Consider the following 19,303-nt stretch of genomic DNA (forward strand, 5'->3'; position numbering starts at 1 on the left):
ACAGATTAATGTGGGTATATCACCTTATTCGTGTTTTCTTCCCTTTCAGGATATTGTTCTTCCCTACGTGATAGTGTGGATAAAATTTCTATCATTGTGGTTGTATTTCCTATTCCTATTTGCACAGCCATTGCTCTAGTGTTGCTGGGAAGAGTAGAAAAACTGTGGTCAAAGCAAAAGAGCAGAAGACAGGAAGAGACCACAGCTGAGCTCCAAATTTTGTCTGTTCTTGGTTTCCATTGGAGAAGAAACTTTAAGGGAGACAAGCCTCACAGCCTTCCTAAAATGAGTAAAACTAGAATGTTAAACAGAAACTGGCTCCTTACCCTCTTTCCCTAGGGTCTAATCCAGAAACCGTTACAAGAAAATGTAACTGCAGTAGACCACATCCCAGTGAGCCTGGGATGTAAATAGAGAGAGGCTTAATGTGGTCATTTCATGTGCAGTCCATCTATTGGATAAGAAAGGGTAAAAACAACAAAATGGACCTTAAATAGTTGAAATTCTTCTGTCTCCCCACAGAGTGTCACCCTTGCTCCATGCATTTCCATAGCTTCCTCAAGTCAAAATCTCTGGCTCACAGATTTTGTACATGATATTTGAAGAGAATTTATCTCAGATTCTTCATTGCTCAAGGGACCCACTTTGGTCTTCTTTGGAGACTTGGAACAAGGACCGAGTCTCCCTGATCACTTCCATTCTCATGCCCAGGCCTGGATTTAACCCTGACAGCGCTTGCCTGTTCTTTCATCTCCTCCCACCTTTCCCCTATATCATTTCCATAACATTTTTCCCCCAGAAAAATCAACACTTGGTCATGTGACTGGCCAGACTTGGAGACTACTAACAAGAAGTAGAACTAAAGGCCAAGTATGGGGAGTGTGTGAGTTCCTGTAATCCTGGTGATCAGAGAATGGGCCATAGTACAAACTTGTTGACTGGCTGACAGCCACACTTGGAACAGGCATGTATGGAAGTGCAGAAAATCCTGGGTCTCACCAACTCCAATTGGGAGTTCTGAGAAGTTGACACAAGTTAGTATATTCTTTGTGGACAGATATTCAAGAACCATAGTCTAGTTCTCCTGGACCCATCACCGGTGGTACTCACACTCAACTTCCTATGCCTCTTAGTACCACCATTCCAACACCCCATCTCCTTGGTCATAAAATGGGCCCAGCTCCCAGGTCATAAAAAAAAAGATGATTAGCTTTACATGCTAGCATCCAGAATTTCATCGAATTACTCTCTCTCCTTCTGTACTTCCCATTCAACCTGCCAATCCCCATCCATAGAAAGATGGGAAAATAAGTTGCCTTTCTGTCCTCAAAGTCTCAGCATTCATTTTGAATGTGAACTTCACAGCAGCATGTGTGGAACAATGAATAATTTTTAGCTTAGTAAACAGCAAAAAATATAATATATATAATATATTTATATAATTATGTTTAAATACTTATAAAGAATTAATAACTAACTTCATTATTTAAGGGAAACTACACAAAAAGAAAAAGAGCCAGTTGAGAGCAGACAAGCTCTGAAAGATGGCAATCCATTCGAAATGCGTATTAACAGTATCCCTGCCAACTTCTCCTCTAGTATTTTGGTGTTGGTTTACAAGTTGGGTGGGACTGAATAGTTGGCAGGGGGTAGAGTGGGGAGCAGGGCAAGAGTTGAGGATAGGATTTAATAGAATATAAATGAGGAAGAAGGGTCCTTATATATCTATCATATTTCCCCTTCCATGTTAATCAACTGCCACTTTAAATAAACTTTTGCCTATGATTCTCTCCTACTTGGGCTACTCGATGAACTAGTTGGCACCTATCAATATCCTCTTGCATTTCTTATAAAATCCTTCATGCCCTTCCTCCTTTCTCCATTTCATGATTGTTCTTCTTCATTCACCCTTTGTTTCCTCCTGGGTCAGTGTCTCTTTCTTACTGCCTCTGAGGCAGTGTAGGGAGGGGCTTGTTCCCACAGTTACTGATTTTCTTCTGCTTTGGGGTCCCGGCAGGTGCACTCATCCAGGTCACAGTCAGCAGCAAATGGAATGACCTAGGGGAATGAAAGGGAAGTTGAAATAGCTCATTTCCATGATAGCTTCACACTTTTCAACCAGCTTTCACTTTCCTCACTTGGTCCCAGAGGAACTGTAGAATTATGTGCTAATATCACAAACTGGAAATTAACACGCAGTTTTCCCACTCACACATCATGTCATCATGTAGCCTTAGGCAAGGTAATTGTTCCTTGCTTCACTTGCCTCATATATAAACTGGGGAGGACAACAGAAACTACCCCAGAGGGTGTTTGTGTGATTTAAATAATATGAGTATAAAGCTCTTATATATTGCCAAGCATCTATAACTACTATTCCATCAGTTCTAATATTACCACTCATATCTAAAAATACTGCTCTTACTGTTACTGTCACTTTCCCTGTAAAGTAGGAAAGACGAACAGCAGCATTAGCATTTTCTCTTTACAGGGAAGGACAAGAGATGTGGGGTGACTTAATTCAAGGTAATGAGACTACTATATGGGAAGCCGAGACTAGCTACAGACTAGCACTCTGACTCCAACTCCTCAGTGCGCTTGGAACAATAGGAACATCTTTGCCATCCTCATAAAGCATGAGTTTTTGCTCTTCTTGAGCCCAGGATATACTTTGGCTTGGTGGAATAATGCATCTCCCCACCCATTGTTTGTGGCTGTATTGCCTTCCTTCTATGTAACTATCTCTTCCTCATGCCAGAGACAGTCCGGAAAAAGTTACTCACTTCTGCTTGCACTGCTACAAACAGATAAATGCTACATCCATAACTAGCATCAGAGAAAATTGGGTATTTGGGAGATGTGATATAAAAGTGGCAATGATTTTTCCCTTTGGGGCATTAACAACCTAATGAGATAAAAATAAATAGTCATATCACACACAATACTAGTCCAAGTACACTAAAGAGATGGGCTTGGTGATTAGGCAAGTGGGTAGGAGAATGGGTGGGGTTGTGTGGGGAAATTTTCCAGCATATTTGCACATTACTTTAAAATGTGATTTAGGAGTCAACAGAGGGGTGAAGTGCCTTTTCAATCCTAATTCCTGTGTATGCTGGCCACAGGCACTGAAATTTATTACAGACGATTACTAGATTTGCAGAGTGTTAGATGGGGAGAGAACTGCTTTATTTTTTCCTAAGTTATCTTGTCTTCCCATACAGAGATAGCTGGCCTGATTTCTGACCTTTGGTCCAAGCTCTTGATCTGTTTCTTAGTTTAGGATTTATTGGTTTTTAGAGCAAAAGAGAGCCAAATTAAACAGTGATATGATGAGCCCCTGAGCACTCTGCATTAAATAAGTTAATTCACATAAGTGGCGAGAACAGTGTCTGCCACATATTGACTAAGGATTAAACATTAGCGAGTAAGAGATGTAGTATTCAAGTCTGCATGTAGGTGATCATGGTAGGTGTCGTTTTATCATAGAGACACACACAAGGAAGGAAATAACATCTCTTGCTTATTTCAGATTTATCATATGGACCCAACTAGCTTCAAATATCTTTGGAGCACTTAGATTTTTACCCATATTATTGCAAAATTTCAGCTTATTCTATTTTATAAGGCTTAGCTTGAGCCTATCTGCTAATTTAACAGAGCCAAGAATAACAGGGATAAAGGGCCTTGGAAAGGATTATTGCTCACGATACAATCCAGAGAGTGCTCAGGTGGCTGGTGGAAGCCATTTAACATGTGTCTGCGAGATGCTTGTAACACACTATGTAAAATTATTAATGTAATTATGAAGATGGTTAGTAACTGAATAGCACTTTGTTGATAATCCCACCTCCCCCAGGGGTAAAGACAATTACTTTCCCTGCCTACAGAGATGTTTCTTGGCCAATGATAAGCAGGTATGAGTCTTTCCGTAGCAAAAACCATGGCTTTTCTGAAAGAATCACTGAACTGACAAAGCACTAGTGTTGTCTAAGAACCTAGGCTACCCTTAACCCTGTCACTTTAGAAGCTCCAATGTTTGTTCATTATAATTCCCTCCTAATTGTTGAATACAAACCCATTATTACACACCATGAATGAGAGCTAGCTGAAGACCCTGCCTTTATTCCTGAAGCCACTGCCTCCCCCATCCCCAGGTTCTCTCACTCACCTTCTTGGAGGAGAGTGTGGAAGAGCAGCAGTCTCCCCCGTCATAGTGGCAGTAGGCTCGGTTGTTGATAGTGTCACACCAACCATCTGCTTGGAAGGGCTGTAGGGAGGTTAGAAGGCAACATCTCAGTATAGCCTTATTATATCTTGTTTGACTCTGCCACTCCTCCCATCCCAGCGTAATCCATACAACTCCAGAGATATTACAGAAAAGCACCCAAGGTGCAGGACACAAATTGACCTAATATTTGCAAGAAGTTGAAAAAATCTCAAGACCACTAGGTCCAAGGAATTGTCAAATTTCACTGGCAGCACTGCTCCTGGCCTACTCTAAGGTCTGAGATAGGTCATTTAAACTCTTTGATCAGCTTTTTTGCCTTCTTGTAACAAGAGGTCTTTATATTATATAGGTTACAAAACAGTTCCACATATTTTTAACTCTGTTGAGCATGGGAGAAATCCTGTGCAGTAGGCAGAGTTGGCCTCAAAAGTCCTGCTTTTTTTGGAAATGAGGATGCATAGAGATGATAAGAATTGCCCAGGTCACATAGCAAGTGTCAGATAAAGCTTAGTATTAGATGTCATGTAACTTGGCTTTGTACTGCTTCTCACATATTAACCTCCACCCCTCTCCTGGTGCACTGAAGACTGACACTTAGAGACCTGAGTAGTCCTTGGGTGCTATGAAGACTCAGATGGTGTCTGTCCAGCCCGCAGTGGTGCTTGGGTTGAGGACACCAGTGCTGTAACACAAATATTCCCACAGGTACAGCCAACTCATGCACAGAAACTAGACACAGGGTTAGAGCAGAGAAAGCTGTACTGTTTCCATCCACTACTGTTACTGCAGTAAGTCAGCACGAACTAAAATGGGAAAGGCGTCCAGGCCAAACCAGAGTTAATGGAGTGTTTCACCCCAAAAGAGAATGTACAATAAGAACAGCAACAAGTTGTTAAAAAATAGCTCAGCAGCCCGATGCATTATTTCTCCAGAAAACTACCTCTGGAGGGAAACGCTGTCCTGCTGTATCCTGGAGGGTAAATCAGCCAGCCCACCTACTCAATAACCTGGCTGCTCCTCATCCTGAGTGATGCCCAACCATAAAGTCCTAGGAAACATCTTGTGGTCAAACTCTTTGGGCCACAGAACTCTTGAGTTCTGAAGCCACCTTCCAGTTTACATGTTCAAATCACTTTCTCTCCCCGCTACCCTCCTTAAATGTCAAATAGAAGGACAGTTTTGTATTTTACCGTGTTTTGATGAGATAGATCACTCAACTCAAAAATGGCCATTAAATAATTCTCAGCAATTGAGTTACATCAGAACGAGTTTATCCAAGTTATTACTTCAATATTTTGATTTATTCTATGGGATCCTGAGGTCATTCGAACATCATTGCAGATATATACCAGTTTGCCAACCGCTGAGAAGCTGCTACTTGTGGGGTGGAACTCAACAGCTGCCGCACAGCTGCATAGCAATGTCAGTTGTGAGCAGGAAGTGAAAATGAATTCTGTTTTCAACACAGGCCTCACTGGGATAAAAGACAAAGATTCTGTGATGAGCATTTGTCTTTAAAGCTGGAGCCAGTTATTCTCGCTCCAGAGAACTTGGAATAACTATAGAATCAAGACTCAGGTCCTGAACTGCAGCCAAATAATGGAAGTCAAAGATAACTAGTGCATCCTTAACACCTGTAGATGCTCTTGGGTTCTTGCAGGATGACTGGATACATCTACGGAGTTTCCCCAGAGTTTTATTTTTCTCTTTCAAGCGTTTGGAGTGTATCTTATTCATCTAACACTATATCTGTTACTTTTTCTCCAACCCTGACTGACTCATTGGCAAAACCTAATAAGTTCCTTCTTTTTTTTCCATGTAATTGTCTATAAAAATCGAAGGAGCACCCAAAATACTTTTCTTACATGTATAAGTCTGGTCTTCAGAATAGAAATTAAAGGTATATCTAAAGATATCTTTCTTTTCATAAGAACAATCTAAATATTTGAATGGGTTAGTAAAGGATCCCAAGGAATTTTTCTTTCTAAAGTCTTCACCAAGGGTCACTTCTAGTCTCAAGAACATTAGAGAACATATGTAGAAAACAGCAGTAATGACCTAAGTGACCTCCAGGCCCCACTGGATTTCCTTTGCTATAGCCTGGGAATTATTTCTAAAAGCTCCTTCTTTTCTGCTCTTAAAGAGTCATCTGGAAAGAGAACGAAGTTTATAGAAAAGAGCAGAAATACAGAAAAAAGGCTGGAAAGACCCAAGTGTTTAATTTACTATATACCTATTAGAATTAATTGCTCCTCCCCCAACCTGCCAAAAACAACCACTCCACCCTCAACAAACAGAGTCTCCTATGGCAACATGTGCCTGGGAAGCTCGACAGTTTGAGTCCAAGGTTACAATGAAAAAATAGGAAAGGAAAAATGACTAATTGATCCCAAATTTAAAAATATCTTAAGACTGGATATAGACTAGAAAATTTTAATTTCAATAACTGAAAGATGTCAGTCTTAGGATATCACTCTAACCCACAGGCATCTTTTCCAAGAAAAGGTACTGGGCTTGGTTTCTCTGCACAATGAGTACGTAGGTGAACGTCACCACCCATATGTATACCTTGCTTATTCTGTAACATCAGAAAATAAAGCGTTTCACGTAAGTGCATTTTTCAAATATCTGAAGCTTATCCTGGTAAGGGTCACTTTTTAAATTTTTATTTTAACCATCTTGGTAAAACAAAAATATCTTTATAAAACACCCGTTTTTCTGCCTTTTAACAACATATAGAACCCAAAGTCATTAAAATAACTGTATATTATTTTCACTGTATAGAAAAACTCTCCTCTTTGCTAAATGTGCCTCCTTTAAAACATACACACACACACACACACCCCTCAGAACTGATTTATGTTTGAGCCAGAAAGTTAAGCCCTTAGCATTATACCTAGAGTGAATACTTAAATCTGAGAGAGCGTTTGGACTACCCTTCTTATGACGTATGAGCCTAATGATACCTATTTTCATTGTTATAGGAAGCCTTTTCTTGCCATGGCTTTTCTAGCTGTGTTCCAGGCAGATGAAATGGACAAATAATGACTGTGTGCATGTGGTGGAATACGAAAAGGAAAGACTGTCAGTCTGCCCTACGAATACCGCTTCGGAAACTTCTCAAAAGTAAACGTAATTTCTTCTGCCTGTTATATAATCTGGCGATGTTTCCCATTTTGAAGTTGCTGTGGGGAGTTAGCCATAGAGATAGTGTGGCCCTGTCTGCTGTCTATGGGTATAGTCAGTCATTCAATCACTCCATATTCTTTATTCCACACCTATATGTGCCAGGCATTGTTATGGGGTCACAAAGATAAATGAAACATAGTTCCAGCCCCTGGGGTGACCCATCATAAGTAATTTTTTTTGTTTTTTTTGTTTTTTTTAGCTCATGTGATAGTTCAGTGTAGCACCAAGATGTGAACAGGAGTTAAATACCTAATCCAGATTTTGGGGGTGAGGGAAATCTGCTTTCAGGAGCTGGCTCCACAACATCTAGGCCCTACGGAGAAGAGCTTAGGACTGGATGGTTCTGAGGAATCTGAAAGATCTGTCTAAGAAGAAGAATAGAAGGGTGAGTGGTCTCAGGCTGCCTATTACAGAGCCCAGGCTCGGGAATAGTTCCATAAACATTGACTGATTGGCTGATAAGATCGCTCTTTCTTGAACCAGATTAAGAACATTGTTCTTCTACAGCTTGCAACAGAACTCAAGACCATGTTGATGTTTTAGAAAGGTTAGTTTGGACTTTAGAACTTCTGCTTTACTAACCTACAGGTTGGAATCTTAGCCAAAAGGGACTGTATCTCTAAAGGTAAGGCATGGGACTGAATCCTATTTTATTATCTTGATGAATGTTTTAGACCAAGAGAAGATGCTAATCAAATTTTTGCTTGAGGCCAAGCACTATTTTCTGTCTTCCACATCATTTTCATAAAAAAACTTCTTGTTATGTGAATGACAAATCAGAGCCACTTCAGTTTCTTCATATTAATTCGGTTCTGTAAGGCCCCAAAGAAGCTCCTTTCCAAAGCAGGCATGGTGCAGTGCCTGATGAAGTTCTTGCAGCAAATAGAAGTTCTATGTAAATCTACACAAATCTGTGCACTAATTTTCTTTTTCTCTGGCTCTTCAATGAATGGTGACCTCTAGCCTGATCTTCATTCTCCTTCACATCCCATGATTTACCTTATTGTGCCCACATATCCTGGGCTTCATATCCAAACAATGCAAAGAACATCAAGACTAGAGCCCTAGCACAAGGTCTCTCTTAGAATCTTGGGGGCAGAAACTGGGGGGCCTGTAGGGCCCCTCAGGGACCTCTGATAATAAGACCACTAGTTGTTTATCAAAAAGATGAAAGACTGCCAGGCACGGTGGCTCACGCCTGTAATCTCAGCACTTTGGGAGGCCAAGGCGGGTGGATCACCTGAAGTCAGGAGTTCGAGACCAGCCTGACAAACATGGAGAAATCCCTCTCTACTAAAAATACAAAACTAGCTGGGCGTGGTGGTGCCTGCCTGTAATCCCAGCTACTTGGGAGGCTGAGGCAGGAGAATCGCTTGAACCTGGTAGGCAGAGGTTGCAGTGAGTCAGGATTGTGCCATTGCACTCCAGTCCGGGTGACAAGAGTGAAACTCCATCTCAAAAACAACAACAACAACAACAAAAGATGAAAGGCAAGTGCTTGTGAGAATGTGGAGGAAAGGGAACCCTTTCACATTGTTGTTGGGAATGTAAATTATGTGATCCAGCAATCCCACAACTGGGTATATATCCAAAGGAAATCAAATCAGTATGTTGAAGAGTTTTTTTGAAGACCATAGATATATGAAATTCTAAGGCTAGATGACACCTTGAAGATTATTTAGTAGAAACTTTTTATTTTACAAATGATGAAATGAAGCCTTAAAAAGGTGAACTGTCTTGTTTTCAAGGATAGTTAGTAGCAATCCTGGGAACAGATTCCAAATCTCTAGATACTGGGTCTTCTGTTCTTTCTACGATGCCATACCACCACTATTTGATGATTTCATTAGTCTTTTAATTTATTGGGAAAGAAGGGTAACTTAAATTCTTTTGGCACCTTTACAAAAGGGGCTTGGTACGGGTGTATTAAGTGAACCAAGCAATCTAACACAGAGACAAAGAAATGGTCATGCATAATGTCAATTCCTCTGGACCCCCACAGCTTCCATATTTTTTTTTTTTTGAGACGAATTTTCACTTTTGTTGCCCAGGCTAGAGTGCAGTGGCGTGATCTCAGCTCACTGCAACCTCCGTCTCTTAGGTTCAAGCGATTCTCCTGCCTCAGCCTCCCGAGCAGCTGGGATTACAGGATTGAGCCACCACAACTGGCTAATTTTTTGTATTTCTAGTAGAGATGCGGTTTCACCATGTTGGCCAGGCTGGTCTCAAACTCCTGACCTCAGGTGTTCCACCCGCCTCAGCCTCCCAAAGTGCTAGGATTACAGGCGTGAGCCACCCCACCCAGCCCACAACTTCACTTCTGTTTTTCTCAGCTGTGGGTCAAGGTTTATCCCAAATAGGCTGCCTGGCACTGTTGCTCCTTTGGAGACTTGGGGCTTGGTATATTCCCCTAGAGGCTGATATCCCCAGGAGGAAGCAACACTGTGCTCCAGTCACATCGACAGATGCCTACAGCCCAGAAACACTTATTTCCAATACTCAGAATGCTAAAACCAGACGTTTTGCTGCTCATTGCTGTCATGTGCGGAAAAAAGGAAATGGCGTTGTTCAACTCTTCCACTGTTCATTCCTCGGGATGGAGGGTTCCAATGATGGCACATTTGTGGGTCTGCAAGTCTTCTTGGAAAACGTAAAATTCAAATAGATAGATACCAAGATGGCTTATGCAGGAATAGTTTCTTAGGAACAATCTTCTCTGGAAAATTTCATCTGACTTCCTGGACTCAGAAAGCTGTCCCTTCTCTGAGTTATGGTATATTTGATCCACATATTTATTATAGAGCTTAACCTCTGGAATGTATTTTCAAAGGCTTGGGATCTAATCAACTTTGTAGTCCCAGCTACTAGTTTAGTGACTGATGTAGGTTGTCGACAAATAAATAAATATGATTGTCCTATTTTGAAGTGAGAGGCAAACTACATTTCCTTAGCATACTTTATGACCAGATCCTTCCTTTTCATTATTCCTGTACTGCTAGAAAATTTGCTAGGTATGTTACCTTATGAGAATCACATAACTTAGACACAGGTCCAGATTTTATGGGCATCTAGTTCATTTCTTACTATAAATGCATATACTGTAGACACTGGAGTTGAGATAAATCATATATATATATATATACACACACACACAGACACACATACATATATATATACAAATATATATGTAGGTGATGTGTATATATAATATATATGAAGATCATCTTCTAAGTGAAGAACATGGTACACATCCATACCTTTGGAGGTGTATCATACTTATGTTTCAGCCAGAAAGTAGGACAAGGCAGTAGAATATACTATGTAAAAATTACCCCTCTATAAACCATCTAAAATATTAGATAAAACATAATAATATTCTCTCAGTTTCACATCTGGCATCATAAGAAGAAAAAGAACATTTCCCAAAGGCCAAAAACAAAGAAACTATAAACCAGAGCAGAAAGAAAGCGGTAAACCATGGCTGTCCTAGGAATGTTTGCAAATATCTGTGATCAAGTGGTTGGGTTTTAACAGGTGATCTAGAATAAGGGCCTAGGTCTTGGCCCTTTGTAAGGTAGGGAGTTTTTACGTAACCCTGTTAGTACTTTAATAAAAAGACAATGTTTATGAGGACTGATACGGAATGACACAATCACATTATGATGCTCCGCAGGTAGCTTGGCTCACCTGGGAGCCAAGAGATTTGCTCCTGCCTACGAGCTCTGAAGTCTATGTGATTCAAATCCAGGCCTTGGCTAAGTCACTAACAGTAAGACATTAAGGATCTTCTGTGTTTTCGGCTAACACTTGAAGTTGTACAGAGTATCTCCTGGACGGGAAAGGGTGGAATCTACAAACAAGAGATGAGAAGATGTAACTGAAAGAAAGACAATGAAGATCCACATCCTGCTGGATGATCAGAGGAACGCCGACTGCACGTCTACTTGTGTGGCCTCTCATGCATCACTGGTGCATGGGTGGTAGTACATCTTCTGTGTAGGACCTCAAACCACTGCCTATGTAACTCACCAGACCCTCTAAAAAGGCAAATATGTACCTCTGCAGAGGCTGAAAGAGAAGCCTGATTATAATCAGCTTATCTACATTTGACACCAAGACCAAAGCAAAGTCTTAGAAACAATCAAATAGGACAAAAATCAATCTCCTCTGAGAGAAACAGTTGAGAAAAATTAGATGAGAAAAGAAAAGCAAGCAAAAATAAGATAAAAAAGACATCTTTCATCTGTATCGACTTCACTTACTCCAAGGTACCCAGGGCGTAATAGTTCCTGCCCCAGAAACTATCAAGGCTATAGAGTATGGCGATTAAAAGCACAGGATATGGCTGGGTGCAGTGGCTCACGCCTGTAATCCCAGCACTTTGGGAGGCCGAGGTGGGTGGATCACCTGAGGCCAGGAGTTTGAGACCAGCCTGGCCAACATGGAGAAACCCTGGCTCTACTAAAAATACAAAAATTAGCCAGGTGCAGTGGCACACGCCTGTAATCCCATCTACTTGGGAGGCTGAGGCAGGAGAATCGCTTGAGCCTGGGAAGAGGAGATTGCAGTGAGCCGAGATCACGCCACTGCACTCCTCCTGGGCGAGAGTGAGACTCTGTCTCAAAAAAAAAAAAAAAAAAGAGAGCACAGCATATGGTTTTACATAAACCTATGCTCAGATCCCAGCTCTGCTCCTTACCAACAATTAGAATCTGAGAAAATTTCTTAACAATGAGCAGCAGTGTTCTTGTTAGTGAATGAGAAAAATAGCACCTACCTCACAGAATTGCTGCAAGAAATAAATGAGCTAATGGAGGTGAAACACATAGCACAATGCCTGACCTATAGTAAGCATTCAATAATTCATAATTTTATGAAAGCAGCAAGAAAACTACCATTGCTTTTACCATTGCAGGTTGGTGCCTGAATTGTCTTCCTAGAGACTCTGGTCAGAAAACGTCAAGATTCTGCCACCAACACCTTAGTCAAAACCAGGCATGCTGCATCCCTGAGAGCCTCCTTCCCCATTCACTTTTACCACCAATGCATGTGCCTGAGTCATGAAAGACAGAGTCAGGTGACAAGGGAAATAGTTTTGAAACTTATAGAAACAGAAAAGAAATGGTCTGATTGGCTCCTGGAAACCAGGGCTCTCTTCAAAAACCATAGTGGTGACTTGGGTGTCTTAGCCTCTGAAAAAAAACCCCAAACCATCACACAGATATTTCTTCTCTGATATGTGCTGCAGGAAAACAGGAAGGTGAGGAGACTCTCTGGGACTTATTTTTCAGCCAAAACTAACCTCACGGCCGCTTTCAAATAGTGGCAAATAAAGACTCAAAGTCACACAAACTCTCTACCTCACTGCAAGCACACACTGACCTGCTTCCCCATGTAGTCTCTCCTCTGGGAGAGACAGTTCTCTATGAGTAGTCTTGCCCACCTCAAGGCCAGGAGGGGGTCAGTGCTGATGGATGGAGTTATAGTCCCAAAGGGTGAAAATGGGCAAGACAGTGTTCAGGTGATATCCATGCACATTTGTGCAAGAAAAACACCAGCTCGAAGTTGAAGCCTGGCTCCTTAAGGACAGAACATCCCTGCGCAGGGCCCTACTGAAAACAGCAGCACTTCTGCGAAGTTTTTATTGGCCCTTCTGTTGAGAGCTGCAACCTGAGCCATTCCTGATGGGAATGTGTCCTCAGAGGCCTTGCTGATGGTAAGGTGTTGGGTACCTTTTGCCCTATCTCTTCCCTCACCTGTTACCAAAACTACACAAGATACACTTTGAAGGCTGTGAAGGCACCCAGTGCTCCACTCCCCTGACCACCTTTATTCCTTCTGCACTGGATCACTCCTTGACCCTTCCGCACCAAACCCAACTCCATGTCCTAAAACAAACAAACAAAAACCAAAAAACTTTTGTCTACTCCTCCATCAGTGTTTGCTGTCCTCCATGGGACCCCCTTTTCTCCAGTGAAGCTGATCCTGTACAATTCATTTGTCAAGATTTTATTCCAGTGATTCCCAATCTTTTGCTGTCAAAGACTGTTTTCATGGCACTGTCACCCTTCCTCCTCCTCTAAGTACACAGCAATGCTTCTTAAAACGCTGCCCAGGAACAGCAGCAGTCCATCAGGTGGACTCATTGCCAGGCTTCCATAGTACCAATGTTTGTGACACAGCAAAGTCTGTGCCGTGGGCTCCTACAAGAATTAATAATGACGTACCATCAGACCTCACTGTCCCCATTGCAGGGCTGATAGGTCCATGAGTTCTTGTAATTTCCTTTTTCTTGCTTTCATGTTGGGAATGGTGTAGATGGTCTGCAAGGTCTTCAGATACAGTCTTACTGCATGACATTTGGCTCTCTTCTTTAAACAATCAATGGATTAACAATCATTTGTTTAGGGAATATCCTGCTTCCTTTTCAGCTAATTGGAGCCAACCAACTCTGTTTCAAGGTCAGACATAGAAACCTTGAACACAAGAGGTCCGCAACTCTGCAAGGACCATGGGGGCAGGAACACTTCCATCTTTGTCTCTTTTCTGTTCCCTTTTCCTCCATCAGCAATAAACCCTGTGCATCAGCACAGTATCCAATACATTACAATATGTGCTTAATAAATATTTGATAGATTAAACTAGTGAATTCTCTCCGGAATTAACTCTATAAAACTAAAAACTCAGAACAGTTCTTGTTTTTCACTCCTCTTACCTTTCCTCCAAGATAAGGTAAACATTCCCCCGTCATCTGTTTGTCTGTTTTTTTTAAAATTTATTTTTTAAGAGATGGGGTCTGGCTATGTTGTCCAGGCTGGTCTCAAACCCTTGGGCTCAAGCAATCCTCCCGCCTCAGTCTCCCAAGTAGCTGGGACTACAGGTATAAACCACCATGCCCAATTATTTCCCCTATCTTGTCCCCTTGCCTCCCAGGTATTTGTTTTCACTATCAATTACTCACCCCAAAATATCACCTGAAAATAGCTTGGCGTGGCCTTCCAGTCATAGACTCATTCACAGTAGACTCTTCCAGACATCAAACTTAAGACTATAGATGAATGAAATTGAGAGCAGAATTTCAGGCACCCTGCAGGCACCCTGCCCAGTAAGGTGGGACCTTCCAGTGCCTTTCTCTGGTCACCTCTCTAGGTGGCCACTCACTGTGCCCCTTCTCTCTGGGCCCTTGGCCAGCTGCTGCACAAGGCCACATCCCACATAATTGAAACATGAGGTGGTACATGCTCTGTCTGGATGGAGCTTACATAGCTGTGGGAGATGAAAGGATGAGGAGACAGGTACAAATCAGAGACAGATAACATGCAGCTGGGGGAAGAAAGGAAAAGCACGTGACCCTACAAGAAGGCCCGGGACAGACTGTTAGGTCCTGTTTGGACTTTGATCCTTTACTTCCCTCCGTCTCTGTCTCCTGATGCCTTGGCCAGTATTCAGTTCATGGGAGGCTGAGGCAGGCCTGAGCTGGTGACCAGAATGTTCCACCACAGCCCCAGCATGCGTGCTCACCCCTGCCTGTCCACCGCATGCAGGCACATGCCAAGCAGGCCAGCATTTCTTGGCTCCCCGAGCCCGCCTGTGGAAGGTGACTGGGAATGCAGACTGTGGGAGGAAACGACCATATGCCTTGTTTGGATTAAATATTTTTCTTGGCCCTCCTGCTGTTTGCTGAGCATCTTATTTTTTTTTTCCCATTCTCTCTCATTCTCTCCCTCCTTCCCCCTTCCATCCTTCCCTCTCTTTCTCAGCAATCAAGTACATTGAGAGGAATTTTGAGGAGTAAGCAGAGACTGCTAGGGTGAGAACTGTTTAAAGAAAGCACAGCAGTTGACAAGCCTTTTCCCATTCTGATACCACATCCAGCTCTTTACAAAGATGAAAGTGTTTCACTTTGGGGTAAACTTTAATCTACATTTCTTTGAGTTTTTGTTAGTGTTCTTTTTCTTTCCTTTTTTTTAATTTTTTTTTTTTTTTTTGAGATGGAGTCTTGCATTGTCGCCCAGTCTGGAGGGCAGTGGCACGATCACTGCTCACTGCAACCTCCGTCTCCTGGGTTCAAAAGATTCTCTTGCCTCAGCCTCCCAAGTAGCTGGGATTACAGCTGCCCACCACTACGCCCAGCTAATTTTTTGTATTTTTAGTAGAGACAGGGTTTCACCATTTTGGCCGGGCTGGTCTCGAACTCCTGACCTCGTGATTCACCCGCCTCAGCCTCCCAAAGTTCTGGGATTATGGGCATGAGCCACCATGCCCGGCCTTTTGTTAGTGTTCATAGCACTTGTTTTCTCTCTTTTATTCTCTTTCATATCTATGCAATGCATGTGCATATGTATGTATATGCAACTGTATACATATATCTGTATATATATATTTGTATGTACTTATATACACATACACATAGATGTGGTAAATCTATATGATACATATATATGCTTCTCTCTTTCTCATATGTATTATACTATGTGTATAATAATTAATAATATATAATCTATATTATAGATTTGTAACATAAAGTATATTTTTATTTTATATACACATATAGATGCACACAAATTATCTGAAACCTGCAGGTATAAGGAGCAAACCTAAACGTAAAACTATTTTTACAAACTACAAACCATTGTATAGAAGCAAAATGCTATTTTTATTTTATACAGGTGTGTGGTGTGTACTACAAGGTTTGTACATGTGGTTTTATGAACCCTTGCAATAACTCTGTTATTGGGCCCATTATCACAACCATTTTACAGGTGAAAAAAAGTAAAAACTGGCGCTGTTAAGGAATATGTCTGATGATAATGTGTCTGATCATGATGATAGGGAATGTGTCTGAGGATACAGCCACTGTCCGGTGTTCAGGCCTGTGCCCTGACCATCCTGATATGCTCATGCTGCCTCCAGCATTGCTATCATGTATTAATGATATGCCTCACTCTACTGCTTGGTACTGTACACCTGGTCTAACCTCTCACTGAAACTATGAGAATGAGGTAGCCATCTTCTGTCTAAGGAAAAGTCAATGTCACAGATAGCCATGAGAAATGTATTATATAGTATTTTTTAAAGGACAAATAGAAAACTTTCTTTTATAATTATCCAGAAAAAATCCTTTACATTTTGCCAAAATTACTTTATACAGTAAATTAACATCTATTTTACTATAAGCCAGGCATAGGGTTAGTTGCTAGAATCCTGGGATATTTGATCAATACGTGTTTAGTGTGTCTGCTATGCACAAGGCACCACAGAAGATTCCTGGGTGACAAAGTATTTGCCTCAAATAAGTCACTGTGGCATGAGTGCTGCATAAAACAGCATCTGAACTGCACCTAAGACCATAGGAAAGAAATCATAGGTAAATAGAGGGTCAGTTCCCAGAGTAATTAATGGTACCACTAATAAGAATGATAGCAGTGCAGAAAGAGGACCTGCCTGGAGCATTTTAGAAAGGCTTTATGGGGTACATGGGATTAAACCTAATCTTTGAAGAATGGATAGGATTTTGGCAGAGAAATGGGGAGAATAATCCCAGCAGGAAGGCCAAATATAAGCTGACATTTCAGATGGAAAAAGAAAAGATGTATCTGTGGTTTTCTGTTTCAAATATTAATGATGCAAGTTTGGAACTAAGTCAAAATCTCCATCCAGAGGAATTTAATCTGTATTCTGAAGACAATAGGGAAAAACTAAAGTTGTTTTTTTTTTTCCAGAAGAAGAAATGATAAAAGCTGTGTTTTGAAGGTTAGATCTGGAGATAACACAGGGAACGTTCAGAAGACAACTGGAAGGGCCAGGACCAAGTAGGAGTTGAGTTCAAGCAATATGAACGAAGAAGAACAGAATTGGCTGGTCATAATATGGAATAGAAAAAGGCGGATAGGAGGGGTATTGTGAAGGAAAGTTGTCAGGGCCACTTGAATGGTCATATATGGGCAAAAGACCAGTGGAGATGAAGGCTTATCTATGACATTGACTATTCAAATCATGATACACTTTTCTAAAATAATTTGATCACTGAAAATCTACCTAGAAAGTATCCTTACCACAATCAAAGGTCTGAGTCATGGAACATAGATCTTGATTAAGCAGCAAGACCCATCCCAGCTCACAGTCAGAAGCTCTACAGATTTTCCTTTTTCCTATATATATAAACACAGGTCTAGAGGGGCCCCGCACATTTTCTCTTCTGCCCAATTTCTGCCAGACTTTTTCCACAATTTAGACATAACTATTTTATCATCCCCAGTAATATCCAGGTCCAGTTGACCTGAAAAATGGCAAGAGGGAGGTGTCATGTTTATTCTAGAATGTTTTCTTGCCAGTAGTCTTGTTTCTTTTAGCTTCAGTCTAATATTTAGTTCCCATGTCTACGGACAGTTCAGTTTGTGTGGCTGATCATTGTGCTTCTGATCCTCAACCTGCCATACATCCTGATTTGTTGGCCCAGCTGTTCCTTTCTCCCCCAACTGGTTAGTCCATCCAGTCTCACTTTCACCCATATGGAACCTATTCTCTGTGTGAGTGTCTTGTTTACATTCCCTTTATCTCCAGGACGCTTGTCTGTGTATCTAATCCACTCATCACTGATTGACTGCATCTGTTTCACAACATGTTCTCTGCTCTCATTTTCTTGGTCTCTGATCCTTGCTAAGCAGAGTTCATTGGCATATCTCCTTTTCCATTTATTCTGGTTTAAATCTTGCAAGCCCAGAAAGGGTTCCTAACAGGTGGTCAGCACTCCATCTTCATCTCTCAGTTGTATTTTCTAAAAGTCATTTCTAGTTTATACATCATTTATTTGTTCCTTTGCTTTTAATCTTCCTACCAGTCTAAGAACATGGACTCTAGAATCACATTACTGAGGTTCATTAACTGGTCCCATATTTACTAGCTCAGGAGATTTGGGAAGTTAATTAAATTCTCAGCCCCTCAGTTTCCTCATCGGTAAGACAAGGATGGTAGCAATGGTAATAATTCCTCATAGCATGACCTGGAATGCTAAAAACACTCAATAATGTTATTAAATATACTGAACAATCCCCAGTTGTCTTTTTTGTTTGTTTCATGAGATAAATGTGCCTGGATACTCTTCGTATCAATGGTTCTCTGTCTGTGAGGGTGGAGCACAGCCCTCCCAAAGTGGCTACCTAATGACTTTGACATTTTTCCTCTTAACGGTGTTCTCTAATCTCAGGGATCTTACCATTTACCTTGCCCAACTATGGGGATAGAATACATAACGTGGTTTCAAAGCAACCAAAATATACAATAATCAAAGTTATCTGCAGTACCTAATTATTTATCTTAGATTCTATTGAGAGCTGAGGTATAGCAGCAAGGCTCTATCTAAGTTTGTCTTGAGTCTCCTAGTCTCTCCTTTCTTTTCTCATCATCCCCACCTTCATGCTGAACTCTTTGCACCTTCTAACAACCCCCATAACCAATGTCTCCATCCCTGCCATAGTATCTGCATATTTTCCTATTCCTCTGGAAGGCCGCTGACATACTAGAGGGTCAAGGACTAATATGTATCTGCAATTAAATAAAAGATAAAAGAATAAGGCAAGATATGAAATTAATTACAAGAAGTTTGGTATTTTATGAACCACATTTGGAAGACAAGTACTCAGGGGAGAAATGAGACCATGCAAAACACCCCTAAAATTACCTAGTAGATATAGTTACCTATAAAACACAACTGGAAAAGCCGGCTCTGTGCATCAGGGCATTATCTGCCTAGGTGAAGTAAGTATGAGCAAAACACATAAGATATTTAGTAAATTTATCAATTTAACTATTATAGTGATGGATCAATCCAAATAATTCCCAGAGATCCTGTCAGGAAAAGGAGGTAAGAGGAGGAAAGGCATGAAG

At 41.2% G+C, this 19,303-nt stretch overlaps 1 protein-coding gene across 1 annotated transcript in view; it reads right to left on the reverse strand.

Moving 5' to 3' along the window:
• Positions 1-1,665: 1,665 nt before the first annotated feature.
• Positions 1,666-19,303, reverse strand: part of PAPPA2 (pappalysin 2) — a 289,210-nt gene continuing 271,572 nt past the window's right edge. Inside the window, exons 21-22 of the mRNA XM_030823938.1 lie at positions 4,169-4,267; positions 1,666-2,058 (exon numbers count right to left, since the gene is read on the reverse strand). Coding sequence (XP_030679798.1) covers positions 1,984-2,058; positions 4,169-4,267 — 174 coding nt within the window. The 3' untranslated portion in view covers positions 1,666-1,983. The remainder of the gene's footprint in view (positions 2,059-4,168; positions 4,268-19,303) is intronic.

This window comes from Nomascus leucogenys, chromosome 12 (genome assembly GCF_006542625.1).
Source record: "Nomascus leucogenys isolate Asia chromosome 12, Asia_NLE_v1, whole genome shotgun sequence".
Lineage (NCBI taxonomy): Eukaryota > Metazoa > Chordata > Mammalia > Primates > Hylobatidae > Nomascus > Nomascus leucogenys.